Source organism: Sycon ciliatum, chromosome 7 (assembly GCF_964019385.1).
Source record: "Sycon ciliatum chromosome 7, ocSycCili1.1, whole genome shotgun sequence".
Taxonomy (NCBI): domain Eukaryota; kingdom Metazoa; phylum Porifera; class Calcarea; order Leucosolenida; family Sycettidae; genus Sycon; species Sycon ciliatum.
In genome coordinates, this window is record NC_088649.1 from 5,233,924 (window position 1) to 5,248,046 (window position 14,123).

A 14,123-nucleotide genomic window follows, 5' to 3' on the forward strand; every position below is an offset into this window, starting at 1 on the left:
TTGAGGAGAGTGAGGCGGGATAGCATTCGTGTTAAAATCTCCCAGGATAATTCGCTTACTCTTTGGCACTGGCTGACTGTCCAATTGGGCACTCAGATAATCCCAGAAATCCACTCCAGTGCTGGGAGGCTTATACACGGTGCTGACAATAAACTTCTCAGCTCTTGTGTCCTTTCCCTGACGGACTAAAATGTGGAGAGCTTCAAGCTCAGGGTGGCTACTAGCATGTACTGCTGTTGCCTTCAGACTGGATGAAACATACAGAAGATAACAACAGATCGAATTTACTGACACTTTTTTGGTGCCCGAAGACCTGAAAAACAGTGAAAATACATCGGATATAACGACTTTCCTCTTGTACCAGGCAGACTGGCATCTACACGATGGTGATGCATCGACATGCACCGGACTAAACCACTATTCTAACCACTGCGATTTCTGAGACCGCTAGTTGGTTTGCTCCAACGTAGATCTACGTGGAACACACGCTTCTTGCTGAACTAATGTTACTTGACACTTGGAAGACAGACTCATGAGTCATGTGAGCTACGACTGATATCCAAGCACGAGGACTGGAGCATACCGTAATCGAACCTTCCTCGCGACAAAACTAATAAGCACTCCAGGCTGCTCACGATTGTTGTAAACAATTACATGTAGCTCAACTGGTGAGTGGTGAATAATGTTCGGCATCGTCGCGTACTGAGGCTGAGAACCACTGAGAACGCGGCTGAGAACCACGACGCTGTCACCTCCAACAACTACTAATACGTACTAAGGTTTATACAGTTACTTGGCTAATAACGACTGCGGATATAACGACAATTCGCTAATAACGACTGCGGATATAACGACAATTCGCGAATAACGACAGAATTACCGTGCCCAGGCCCAGAGCAAAGTCCCATCTAACTGTCATAATGAGACTTCGGGTATAAGGACACTTCGCGAACAAGGACACTTTTCTCGATGCCCCGCCGAGTCCAGTGTCGTTATTCGCAAGGTTAGTTGACTACAGTCCATTCAGAAAAAAATGAACTTCTAGCTTTTGGCCATAAATGGGTCAAACGTTGAGTTTTTTTAGAATTTTTTTCTGCAATCCCATATGGAATCCTCTTCCAATTATGTTTCTGAAGTTTTTTTGTCCAAAAAGCAAGCCATAGCAAGAATAGGATTTCGGCCAGGTTTTGCCCCAAAAGCACTGAATTGGGAAAAACCATCAAAATCCAGGCCGTTTGACCCCGTCTGCAACAGTGCATTCTGCGGTTCGAACCCCAGTTCAGGCACCCTTTTTGGACCCTTTTTCAAATTTCAAAGTTCGCAGCACTGCACTGTGTACGATGAAATCACGAAAAATCGCCAAATACGGGAGCTCGCCAGAGCCAGGACCCAACTTTTTATGAATGGACTGTATGACTGTACACTGTACAACACAATAATTTTATAGAAAAGCTGACAGGATCGCTTTTCTAAGTGTAGTCGCACGCAGGGCTAGGGAGGGACGAAGTCACGGTTACTTTCATGTAGATAGGAAAGGTGCTCCCCATCCCCACACCGGATCGGAGCTCTCGCTTTTCCGCCGACTTACTTGACTGACTCACAACTGCCATCCTGAGCCGCGAGAGTTAGTCCAGTGTCTGAGACTTGACACTTGGCTAGTGTAGTTAGTGGGCGGAAAGGTGTGGGGACTGGAGAGCACCTTTCCTATGAAACCATCGCCGAAGTCCCTACCACTAATGTGACTATCTCGTATTGAATGTAGATCTACATGTCGGATCTTCATTTTGTCCGCCAATTCACACTCGTAGATCTACTCATTGACTCAACATAACTACACATGTGCCATGCACGCCATGCGCCAACACAACGTGAAAAGGTGCAGAATGGACAGTCGAGTCTAGTCCGTGTAGCTGGAGATGTTGATGAACCCTATCAACAGTTCATGATCGACCCCCTACATTTGTAGCTGGGGTTATGAACTCTTGACCCGACCTGTAACTAGGCACAATTACAGTACAAGTCACAACTGTCGGAAGTGCTACTGGTAAGTCAATCACGAGGCCGCGAGGAAAAGAGAGGTAGAATCTACGCACATGCGCCGGTAGATCTACATGGGTTGAGCTAGCTCGGGCATGCAGTTGACCGGATGGTCTACTACAATACCAGAATACCACTCCCTTGCTATGGTGGCAATCAAGAACAATATCACTAACAACACAGACAGCCAGGGTGTCCTCCGCCTTCTTCAGTACCTGCCTACTTTACCCGCGAACTCCTTGGCTACCTGGTTGCCAATGCGCTGCACATCACAAAGAATACTGGAGTGCCTGTGCCTGTGGTGACCAGGTGACAAAGATGACTTTGGTCAAAAGAAGAACTCCATATACCTGTACTGCCGGCATGACTTAGCAGTAGCCACTTCGTCGGTCACATCGGATAGCAGACCAAGTACCAGTTGTCCAACTTCACCCACTGATAAGACTGCTGATAGGGTCCGGCGGATTCTGCCGGCAGAAGAATTAGCAGAATTCGGTACTTTTTCTGGTAAGTTTCATGCATGTTTGGTATGTGGATAAAGAAATGGAGCAGAATTCGAGGAATTGCCCGCCATAAGGTTTGTATGGTTCTGCCAATTTCACTGCTTTTCGAGCAGAATTTGCCACCTTTTCGAGCATTATCCGCCGCCGGTCCCTAACTGCTGATAATAGTCATGCACTTGACTGTAACTCCCTGGAGCCAGCTGGCCAAAGTTTGCCACAGATCATACAGATACTGGACGGTGTGGAAAATGGTTCTGTACATGCCTGCTTCATAATCATTATGAGAACGGAACACTATGCTGCATCAATTCAATTACCGTGTTCGTGATTCACAGTACAGTCGCGTATCAACAAGAGTATTATTATTATTATTATTATTATTATTATTTTTTCTTATTTTGTTAGGGATTTCCCAACAGGCAATGTTGCCTTTTTACTGGGAACCCTAAATGAGACTTTGTGTGAGCGCGAAACAAAGCAGGCGACTCGGCCAGGCGACAAGATGGAGGCAGCGCATTCCACCTGTCGGCACCAAGATACGCAATGGAATGGAAACCATACCGGGAGTGGCAGGCAGGCAAGACAAGAGCAGCTGTAGCTTGGCCCCGAGTTGTGGCAGCAGAATGTGGGCCAGTGCAGCGGGGAGTGAATAGGAGGCTGAGAAGTGGGCTAGATAAACCATGCAGACAGCGAAAGACAAAGACGTATTGCTTGAAATTTAAGCGTTGCTCTAGTGTGTAGATCTTGGTGTAAGCGTACAGGGTCTCAGTGGGAGTTCTGCGGTCAAGGGCAAATATTCTTTTAAGACTAGTACGGCTGGCTGTGATCAGCTGGTTGTATGAACGGTGAGATAGACAGTTAATGTAGGCAGAGCTAGCATACTCAAGGGTGGATTGAATAATAGATAGATAGAAAAGACGACGCGCTCTGTGGTTCAGGTTCTGCCTGGCATGCTTGTAGGCTCCGACCTTCTGCTTGACGGCAATGCAAACTCGCTCTACTTGAGCATCGAATGCCAAGTGCTCATCCACAATGAGGCCCAGGTATTTGGCTGTGTGCGCAGGATAGAGAGTGGAGTTGCGGCATGATATGGACACAGTGGTGGGTAAGGGACTAGTTGGGCGACGTAGTAGCAGAAATTGTGTCTTATCAGGGTTAAGAACCAGTCCCTTCCCTGTAAGGTAGCTGTCCAGAGCAGCAAGGTCCGCCGTGAGACGCTCCAACACAGTATCACAGTCACTATGCCGGACATAAAATGCAATATCATCGGCATATTCCTGGTCTTGGCTAAACCTAAAACAGGGTGTTATGTCGCGAATGTAGATACAAAACAAGACTGGGCCCAGAACGGAGCCTTGGGGCACTCCTCTGGAGCATGGGCGTGACTGTCCAAGTTCCTGATCAACTCTCACAGTTTGTATTCTGTCAGACAGGTAGCTACAAAACCAATTCAAGGCAACATCTCTGATGCCTGTGTCATGTAGACTCTGGATGAGGGCGGAGTGTGCCACTCTGTCAAAAGCTTTGCTCATGTCAGCGAAGATGACACCACAGTATTCGTTGCTATCCAATGCAGAAAGCCATCTGTTCACAGCTAGAGCCAAGCAGTCTTCGCAAGAGTGGTTGCGACGGTACGCAAATTGAGAGTCTGGTACGTGTTCAATGCCATTATCTGCGAAGAATTTCGTTATCTGGTCCAGTACTATTCTTTCTAATACCTTGGCACATATAGGCAGCAGCGAAACTGGGCGGTAGTTTGCCGCCAGATCAGGGTCTCCAGATTTCATAAGTGGACTTATGATAGCTTGCTTAAAGACGGTGGGGACATTACCAGTTTGGAGGGACTCGTTCACTATGTCCGTGAGGTACTCAGCAATAGCATCTCCACCATTCTTCAGTATGGATGGTAGCACGTTGTCTGGACCTGGTGATTTGCACAAATTAAGAGACTTCAGAATATCGGACACGTGTTGTACTGTCACTGGTTGGAAATTCGTGAGATGAGGTAGCTGCTCATTGTCTTCAGGTGGAATTTGTAGAACCCCAGGCCTGTTGGTGTCTTGAACAATGGCCGCAAACGTATCAGTCAGCGACGAAATTGATGCAGTGGGCTGGTTCCGGGTGGGTCTACGACCAGTCATGCCGTTAAGCAGACGCCACTGCCCTCTTGGGTCATTCCTTAGATCCTGGAATTTCTTGATTAAAAACTGTGACTTCAGTTGTCTGTTCAAGCGCTTTCCTTGACGCCTGGCTGCACGATACCTTTGTTTAAGAGCTGAGTCGTCTGGCCTACGCTGAAGCTGTCGGTGTAAGTTCCTCCGTGTATGGTGCAGCTGCTGCAGTTCAGCAGTTGTCCAAGAGTGAGGTATAGGTTTAGGACAGATTGGGTATCTGACTAGCTGCACTGGAGCATGACGGTTAGTAAGGTCAGCTAGTGATGTCAGGAAAGTTTCGGCTTGAAGATGAATAGTTGCATCGTTGTAATTGACTGCCAGAAGTGCTCGGGCGTCCTCCTTGAACTTTCGGAAGTCGATTGCGGCAATACCAGGTTTTCTAATACTGCGATAGGCGTGCTTTTGAATGCGGTGCCAGCTGTGGAGATGGAGGTCAAACACTACGAGGTGATGGTCACTAAGGTCGTCCACGGCAGTGACTGAGGGCTGCTCATGGCAAAGCCCAGCTTCCAGTAGAACCAGGTCCAGGCACGTGTTCGATGGTAGCCGTGTTGGTACTGTGATGATATTGTGCAGACAGTGCTCTGCACAGAGTTGGTTGAGGTACTTGAGTTGAGGAGAGTGAGGCGGGATAGCATTCGTGTTAAAATCTCCCAGGATAATTCGCTTACTCTTTGGCACTGGCTGACTGTCCAATTGGGCACTCAGACAATCCCAGAAATCCACTCCAGTGCTGGGAGGCTTATACACGGAACTGACAATAAACTTCTCAGCTCTTGTGTCCTTTCCCTGACGGACTAAAATGTGGAGAGCTTCAAGCTCAGGGTGGCTACTAGCATGTACTACTGTTGCCTTCAGACTGGATGAAACATACAGACAGACACCACCACCATGAAGGGAACGGTCCTTCCTGTAAATACTGTATCCAGGGATATGGAGCAAGTGGTCGCTGACACTGCCATCCAGATGAGTTTCATTGATAGATAATATATGGATCTCATTGTCATGCAGTATTTCGTGGATTTGCTGAATTTTATGGCGCAGGCTACGAACGTTCAAATGGGCAATTGTTAAGCTAGGGTCCCCAGGAATGTCCTATGGCTGAGAGCTCGATGCAGGAGCAGGTAGATTGTCGAGTGCTAGTGGGACACCCTTCTCATCAAGAATGACATCATACGGGAGTTGGCATTTGACATCCTTACTTCTCAGATGTTTGTACTGTGGTAGTACTGTCTTCCTTTTTTGCAGCTGTTTTCGGGTAAGATCGTTGGAGAAGTATACAGGTGAGCCATCATCGAGTTTCAGGTCAAATCTCCTGCGATAAATTTCGCCTTTGATGGCATTCTTCTGGAACTTGATCCGTATTGGACGCGATTGTGTGCCCGTAGTACGCACCGTGCCAAGCCTTTCCGTGGAAGATAAGGCGGTTTGGTCGACCCTCAGGGCTCTCGAGCAGATTTCCTCTAGTTTTTCCCCATCCATATCGGGAATTCCACGTACGATAGCGTACTGCTTCCGGTTTAGTCGCTCAGCTTCCTCTTGAATCAGAGCGGAAATATCAGGTGGAGCTAGTACTGTCGCTGTGGGTACGGGTGCGGGTACGGGACTCCCTTCAAGTGCAGCAAGTCGTTGTTCGAAAGATGACAGGGTCTTCTTCATCACGTCATACTCCTCCATGACCTTCTCCATCCTTGTCAGCACATCATCCATGAAACGATTGAGGGTCTCCTTACTGGCCGTCTGCTCGTTGCGAATTTCCTTCAGCATATGAGAAATCCTACGCAGCTCGTCATCATTGCCCTGTCCTGCCTGGGTCGCTAATCGTGGTGCCTGCGAGCGGAGTGTATCAGGCGGACTAACAGCTTTGGACTTGCCTCCACTGAGCCGAGCATGCAAAGATCCCGTCCCAACACTTGGACTATGGGATGAGGAGGTTGGCATGGTCTTCCAAAGCACTACGCAATCTACTTCAGTACTGATCAGCTAAATAAAGTATAAGGGCTAGAGGCTACCCTGAAAGATATCTGAAAAACGGCGGAGCACCAAAATTTGCATCCGCACACAACAGTAGACCAGACTTGACAGTACATGACCACGGTCACACACACCTGAGAGGAATCCAAAAAAAACGTTTCTGCTGGTCAGCTTGTTATCAACTTTTAAACTACTTCAGTACAATCATGTACTGTACAGTCAAACCTGTAATCTCTTTTAAAGGGGAAGTTAAGGCAAAAATTAAAATTTCACCAGTTGTAGTCTTCGGGGTGCTGAGTCGAATGGTCGTGGTCCGAGGAAGCTGAGACGCTCCCTTCCTACTTGAATCCCAATCGAACTCGCGCACTTCCACCGAAACTGGGTGACTGCGCCCTACTAGATGGGGATTTGTATGCAAAATGTCACTAAAAGCGCCATTTCGTTCTTATAAAAGCATGGATGACCGCGATTGGCCCATACATATGTTGTAGTCTTTTGGACGCTGAGTTGATTGGTTTTGGTCCGAAAAGGCTGCGATGCAGCGTTCCTCCTTTATTCCCAATCGAACATGGTTGAACAAGCGGTCACTCCTGTCACTCGATTTGGACTCGAGTTGAACCTTGGTGTGAAAGTAGTTGTCGCCTGCATGCTGGCGTGGTAACCAGGTGATTTGGGCACCCAGGAGCACGTGACCGCTTGTTCAACTATGTTCGATTGGGAATAAAGGAGGAACGCTGCATCGCAGCCTTTTCGGACCAAAACCAGTCGACTCAGCATCCAAAAGACTACAACATATTGGCCAATCGCGGTCATCCGTGCTTGTATAAGAACGAAATGGCGCTTTTAGTGGCGCTTTTAGTGATATTTTGCATACAAATCCCCATTAGTAGGGCGCAGTCACCCAGTCACCCAGTTTCGGTGGAAGTGCGCGAGTTCGATTGGGATTCAAGTAGGAAGGGAGCGTCTCAGCTTACTCGGACCAAGACCATTCGACTCAGCACCCCGAAGACTACAACTGGTGAAATTTTAATTTTTGCCTTAACTTCCCCTTTAAGTTTAGGACGACCATCAAGGGACCGATCCTTTTTGTTCGCATTAACGGGAGTTCTTCTTATCCATATGTTTTACTCAGTGAATAGTACACAGGGTTTTATCCAATACAGTTACGAATACTAGTTCTTCTCAGTAGACTTAGGCAAACATTTGTCTTATCAGTGTTCTTCCTAACGGGGTTTCACTGTGTTTCTGTTTTCAACACAGCAAATGGGCCGACATTTGATAACGGCCAAAGGCATCTGATTCATTTTCGAGATAATTATTAAAAAGCCAAAGTTTCTCATCGGCTGCGCTTTATCATAGTGCTGTACATGGTCGCCTTCATTGTGAAGTGGTGACGATTTGCCACACCAACCACCATGACGATGGTTACCCTTCCTAATGCCTAGACCGACACACACAGTCAGACACATGCACACACGCACGTACACTAACACTAACAAGCCATAATCTCTCGACAGCGGGGATGTAACGAAGGGATCAGCAGACAGCACTGGGATCCGGAAATTCAAACAAGTTACAAACATTGATAATTATGCATTACAAGTATGGCAACCAAAAGTTGCTGCGTTGGCACATCAAATGGGGGAGAAAGGGAGTATTTGAGAGCATCGACATATTATTATACTGATTGCTTGCCATGCGTGCCACGCAAGAGTCAGGCTGCACATGACGAGGTCGAGGAAGGAGAAAAAATCATGGAAAATGGCCGCAGTGTCATCGAAAATATATTACGGTACCTCGTAGCAGAAGGATATAGCACATGCAAAAAAATTATTACAACAGCAAGAGAAATATAATATGTTGACTTATGGCGCAGGGAGTTGAATAGACTATGTCACTCCGTGATTGGACGATTAAATTATGTATTGGTGCGGTGATATGGTGATGCCAATCTGCATGAAGCTACAAGTTCCCGCGCACGACGACGACTGGTAGGGTGAGACAAAGCAGAAGAATGCGTGCAGGGGCATGACGGTAGTGACCGACGAATAGGTGACGGAGAAGTGAAGATAAAGCCAAAATTGGTGGAAAGTAGCAAGCTGGGGGGGGGGGGGGGGGGGATGCGTCGGTATTTTAGCGCGTAGTACATGAAGCCAGATGTGTGTGTGTGTGTGTGTGTGTTTGTGTGTGTGTGTTTGTGTGTGTGTGTGTGTGTGTTTGTGCGTGTGTGCGTGTGTATGTGTGTGCGTGCGTGCGTGTCCTATGTGTAATGGTTAGCCACATGTCAGCCTCATGCGCATGAGAGTGCTGGGTCGCCTCATTCTATGCGGTGACAGGCGGCGTAACATGATGTCTCACGCGAAAGTATTTGGTTTTCATTAATGTCAAGTTCAAAGCACAAAAAAAGGTTATTGAAGGAAAGAGAGAGGGGGAGGGGGGGGGGGGGGCAAAAGGGACACCGCCGACCGAGGGAGAGAGAGAGAAAGAAGATAGATGGATAGATAGATAGATAGATAGATAGAGAGAGAGAGAGTGCGTGTGAGAGGCCCTCGGGGCAATCAATCGATAGTCTAAACAACGTAAATGGAAGTAGCAACAAAATGCGCACAGAGCAAGAAAGAAAGCAGCAGCAATGCAATGGAGCTTGGAAGTGGCGCTCTAGAATCCTTGCGCCTGGCAGGGAATTCCGCCGACAAAGAAAGAGAGATAATTATGTACATGGGACTGTTCTTCTTGATGGCGACGCTCAGCACTGTCAGTTGGGGCAGTGTAAGCAGACTCAGCTTCACCTCAAGACTTCACACCGTGGCGCTATTTGAGCGCATGCACCCGCTCTGGAAGGACTGCGCTATGCGTCGCTATCCGGATTCAGTTAAAAGTCGCTGCCAAGGGATGGGTTTTCCCCTGCTGCTGCTGCTGCTGCTGCTGCCGGTCAGTTTGAATGCATGTACTGCACACCTGGTGAGTGAGTGAGTGCTGCAACCGGCCAATGCCCCGTCTACCGAGCCGAGCGCTGCAGTGACGCACGCTGACCAGCTCATGACCAGTCCGGCGGTGGCGGTGGTGGCATATCTCGAGACAGCGGCAGTGTGGGCGGTGCGGAGCTCAGCGGTGGCGGCGGCGGCAGACTGCGTGTGTCCTTCTGCATCGACGACGACGGCAGCGGCGGAGGAGGCCCAACTGCGCCCAGCTCGCCATACTCGTTCTCGTCGGGCGGCGGTGGCAGGTGGGCGAGGTGCTGCACGTCCGACGCCACCATGTACTCGTCCTCGCAGGACAGCATGTCGGGTATGCGACACGGCCCGCTGGGGGTGATCTCGCCGTACTCGCATGCCTGCGGGTCGGCCGTGCCCATGTTGGACGCGTTGTCGTTGTTGGCGTACTTGTGGTCCTCGCCCTCGACAGTGGCGGCTGCGGCGGCCACCAGCGAGCGCCGCAGCTGCATGGTGCCCTCAATTGTTGCGGCGCTGCGTATGTTCGCCACGCCGTGTCCACTGCCGTCCGGATAGAACATATCGCTGCCCTGCCCAATGCTGACCAGCTCGGCCCGGCTCGGGGCGTCGGACCCACACGGCGAGAAGCCGGGCGTCTCCGGCCCGCCGTTCGTGCCCTCCACGTAGAAGTCGTGCAGCATGGTGACGGCGCTGCTGCGCCTGTCCTTGTCGAACGTGAAGCACAGGTCGACGTCCGAGTCCGTCGTCTGCATGGCCGAGCGCTTGACGACCAGGCTGTGGTCGTTGCAGGCTGTGGTGCTTTCGTTTCCGTAGATGTACTCGTCCCCGTCGTCCAGGTCGTCCTCCTGCTCCTCCTCGACCCTCACCTGCACGTGGTTCCCGATCTTCGACTTGGTCCTGCTCAGGGCCTGCATGTCGAAGCTGTTGAAGCCCGGCTTGCGGCGCACACGCGTAGACGAACTGCCGTACGTGTACTCCTCCTCAATGCAGTCCGGCAGGACACTCCCTGTAAACACGCAGGCAGGCAAGCAACACCGCAAACAGCACCAGCAGCAACAGCAACAGCAGCAGCAGGAGTCAGAGCAGCAAAGACACAATGCAGTGATCAGTCAAAACTCAAGACCCAAAACAACCGCCAGTTGCCCGCGCCGCCAAGACATAATGCAGTGGTCAGTCAGTCAAAACAGCAGCAGCCAGAGCAGCCAAGACATAATGCAGAGGTCAGTCACAACAGCAGCAGCCAGAGCAGCCAAGACATAATGCAGAGGTCAGTCACAACAGCAAGAGCCAGAGCAGCCAAGACATAATGCAGAGGTCAGTCAAAACAGCAGCAGCCAAGACATAATGCAGAGGTCAGTCACAACAGCAGCAGCCAGAGCAGCCAAGACATAATGCAGAGGTCAGTCACAACAGCAAGAGCCAGAGCAGCCAAGACATAATGCAGAGGGCAGTCACAACAGCAGCACCCAGAGCAGCCAAGACATAATGCAGAGGTCAGTCACAACAGCAAGAGCCAGAGCAGCCAAGACATAATGCAGAGGTCAGTCAAAACAGCAGCAGCCAAGACATAATGCAGAGGTGAGTCACAACAGCAGCAGCCAGAGCCAAGACATAATGCAGAGGTCAGTCAAAACAGCAGCAGCCAGAGCAGCCAAGACATAATGCAGAGGTCAGTCACAACAGCAGCAGCCAGAGCAGCCAAGACAGAATGCAGAGGTCAGTCACAACAGCAGCAGCCAGAGCAGCCAAGACATAATGCAGAGGTGAGTCACAACAGCAGCAGCCAGAGCAGCCAAGACATAATGCAGAGAGCAGTCAAAACAGTAGCAGCCAGAGCAGCCAAGACATAATGCATAGGTGAGTTACAACAGCAGCAGCCAGAGCCAAGACATAATGCAGAGGTCAGTCAAAACAGCAGCAGCCAGAGCAGCCAAGACATAATGCAGAGGTCAGTCACAACAGCAGCAGCCAGAGCAGCCAAGACATAATGCAGAGGTGAGTCACAACAGCAGCAGCCAGAGCAGCCAAGACATAATGCAGAGGTGAATCACAACAGCAGCAGCCAGAGCAGCCAAGACATAATGCAGAGGGCAGTCAAAACAGCAGCAGCCAGAGCAGCCAAGACATAATGCAGAGGTCAGTCACAACAGCAGCAGCCAGAGCAGCCAAGACATAATGCAGAGGTGAGTCACAACAGCAGCAGCCAGAGCAGCCAAGACATAATGCAGAGGTGAGTCACAACAGCAGCAGCCAGAGCAGCCAAGACATAATGCAGAGGTGAGTCACAACAGCAGCAGCCAGAGCAGCCAAGACATAATGCAGAGGGCAGTCAAAACAGCAGCAGCCAGAGCAGCCAAGACATAATGCAGAGGTGAGTCACAACAGCAGCAGCCAGAGCAGCCAAGACATAATGCAGAGGTGAGTCACAACAGCAGCAGCCAGAGCAGCCAAGACATAATGCAGAGGTGAGTCACAACAGCAGCAGCCAGAGCAGCCAAGACATAATGCAGAGGTGAGTCACAACAGCAGCAGCCAGAGCAGCCAAGACATAATGCAGAGGGCAGTCAAAACAGCAGCAGCCAGAGCAGCCAAGACATAATGCAGAGGTGAGTCACAACAGCAGCAGCCAGAGCAGCCAAGACATAATGCAGAGGTGAGTCACAACAGCAGCAGCCAGAGCAGCCAAGACATAATGCAGAGGGCAGTCACAACAGCAGCATCATCATCACAATGAATCCAAACTAGATATCAAGACAGTAAAGCCAAGAGTAAAGCCAAGAGTACATACTGTAAAACATGTGATTTTAGGTGTATTAAAATTTCGGTGTCAGGCACCTGCCAGGTTTCAGGTGTAATGTAGAATTAGGTGACCAGCATTCCCTGCACATACAGTGCATACTCTGGTGCCTTTTAGGTGTAATTTAAATTTAGGCGCTGGCTTTCACTACCGAAATCACCGAAATTAAAGTTTCACCGAAAATATCGTGTTTTACAGTAACCCCCAGGCGTGTGCAACTCCAGCAGCTAGCTATGGGGTCTGCGACGGCAGAACTTCACATCACGTTATGAACCCGTACACATTATTTGCACTCTGTGCATGATTGATACAGGGTTTTATTCCAGGGTACGGTACGATATGCCTGTTTCAGCCAATCAAGAGCCTTGCTGACCGGCAAATAAGTATCTATTCTTTTGAACAGCGCATAAATCTTAAACTCAATGTTTTCGTGTACCGCTGCTTGACCCCACATCTTGCTAGTCCCCTTCTCCAATCCTTGTTCCAGCTTAGGGCTGCTGTGCCTGGACACCAGGCTCGCACGCGCGGCCAGGCACAGTGTGCATTAGTTCTTCCGCCTGTTTCTACGCAATATGGCATGCGTTCTATTTCTTTCCTGGCGGCACACAGATGGAATGCTCTTCCCACTGACTGCCGTCAGGCCCCGTCTCTTACTCTGTATGTAAACATGGTAAAAATTCACCTAGGGTTCCCAGTAAAAAGGCAACGCCTGTTGGGACTCCCCTAGTAAAATAATAAAATCTGCTACTACTGCTGCTACTACTACTACTACTACTACTACTACTGGTGACAAGCCTCTTTTACGGGCAAAATAGCGGAAACGTGAAATCGTAAATCATTGAAGATCAATTCAATTAAAAAAGAAAACTCTTTAAATAACGTCAAATCAATTAGTAAATCCAATGTCAAATCCAATGTCAAATCCAATGTCAAAAGAAGAAAACTTGAAACTCAAAGTGAAAATTAAAGTAACAGGTCCCGTCATGTACTACTACTACTGCTGCTGCTGCTGCTGCTGCTGCTGCTGCTGCTGCTGCTGCTGCTGCTGCTGCTGCTGCTCCTGCTACTGCTACTACTACTACTACTACTACTACTACTACTACTACTACTACTGAACTTCGCCTTTATTTGAAAACAAACCGGGTGTCAGAAAGAAGAAACTGAAAAGCGCAAGCAAGAAAGGCAATGGTGACAAAACCATTCAAGAAATTAGCAAAAAGCAACTACTACTACTACTACCTATTATTGCACGATTAAAGAGGTCAATATATTTCATATTATGTCAATATATTTCATATATTGACCGATTTGAGGGCAGTAATAGATTTATCACGACATAGCATGCCTAAACTGTTTTTAGCTGTGTTTATACTTATAGGAAGAAAGGAATACTATTGTAATAGTACATAGTATGCACATATGCCGTTTACATTGGACCTTACTTCTCTATAAACAGAAGTTTTCAGTTGTCACTTGTAGTATGTTCCCATAAGTACTTTGACTGAGAATCTGACAGTTTGGGTTCGAATCCCAACGTTTGGCTTCAGATTTTTCTTCTTTCAGTTCTGATTTATTTCTGATTTATTTTCTGACTTTTTCCCGGTAGAGCCGGTAGAGGAAAGCAAAATGTACCCTTTTGAGTAGAATTCTTTTTCGAAAAACGAACACCTCTACCGAAAGAAGT

The 14,123-nt window shown here is 48.8% G+C and overlaps 1 protein-coding gene across 1 annotated transcript in view; it reads right to left on the reverse strand.

Moving 5' to 3' along the window:
• Positions 1-9,146: 9,146 nt before the first annotated feature.
• LOC135820795 (mucin-like protein) overlaps positions 9,147-14,123 on the reverse strand; it is a 38,802-nt gene continuing 33,825 nt past the window's right edge. The window contains exon 15 of the mRNA XM_065333839.1: positions 9,147-10,648. Within this exon, the coding sequence (XP_065189911.1) occupies positions 9,726-10,648 (923 nt within the window). The 3' untranslated portion in view covers positions 9,147-9,725. The remainder of the gene's footprint in view (positions 10,649-14,123) is intronic.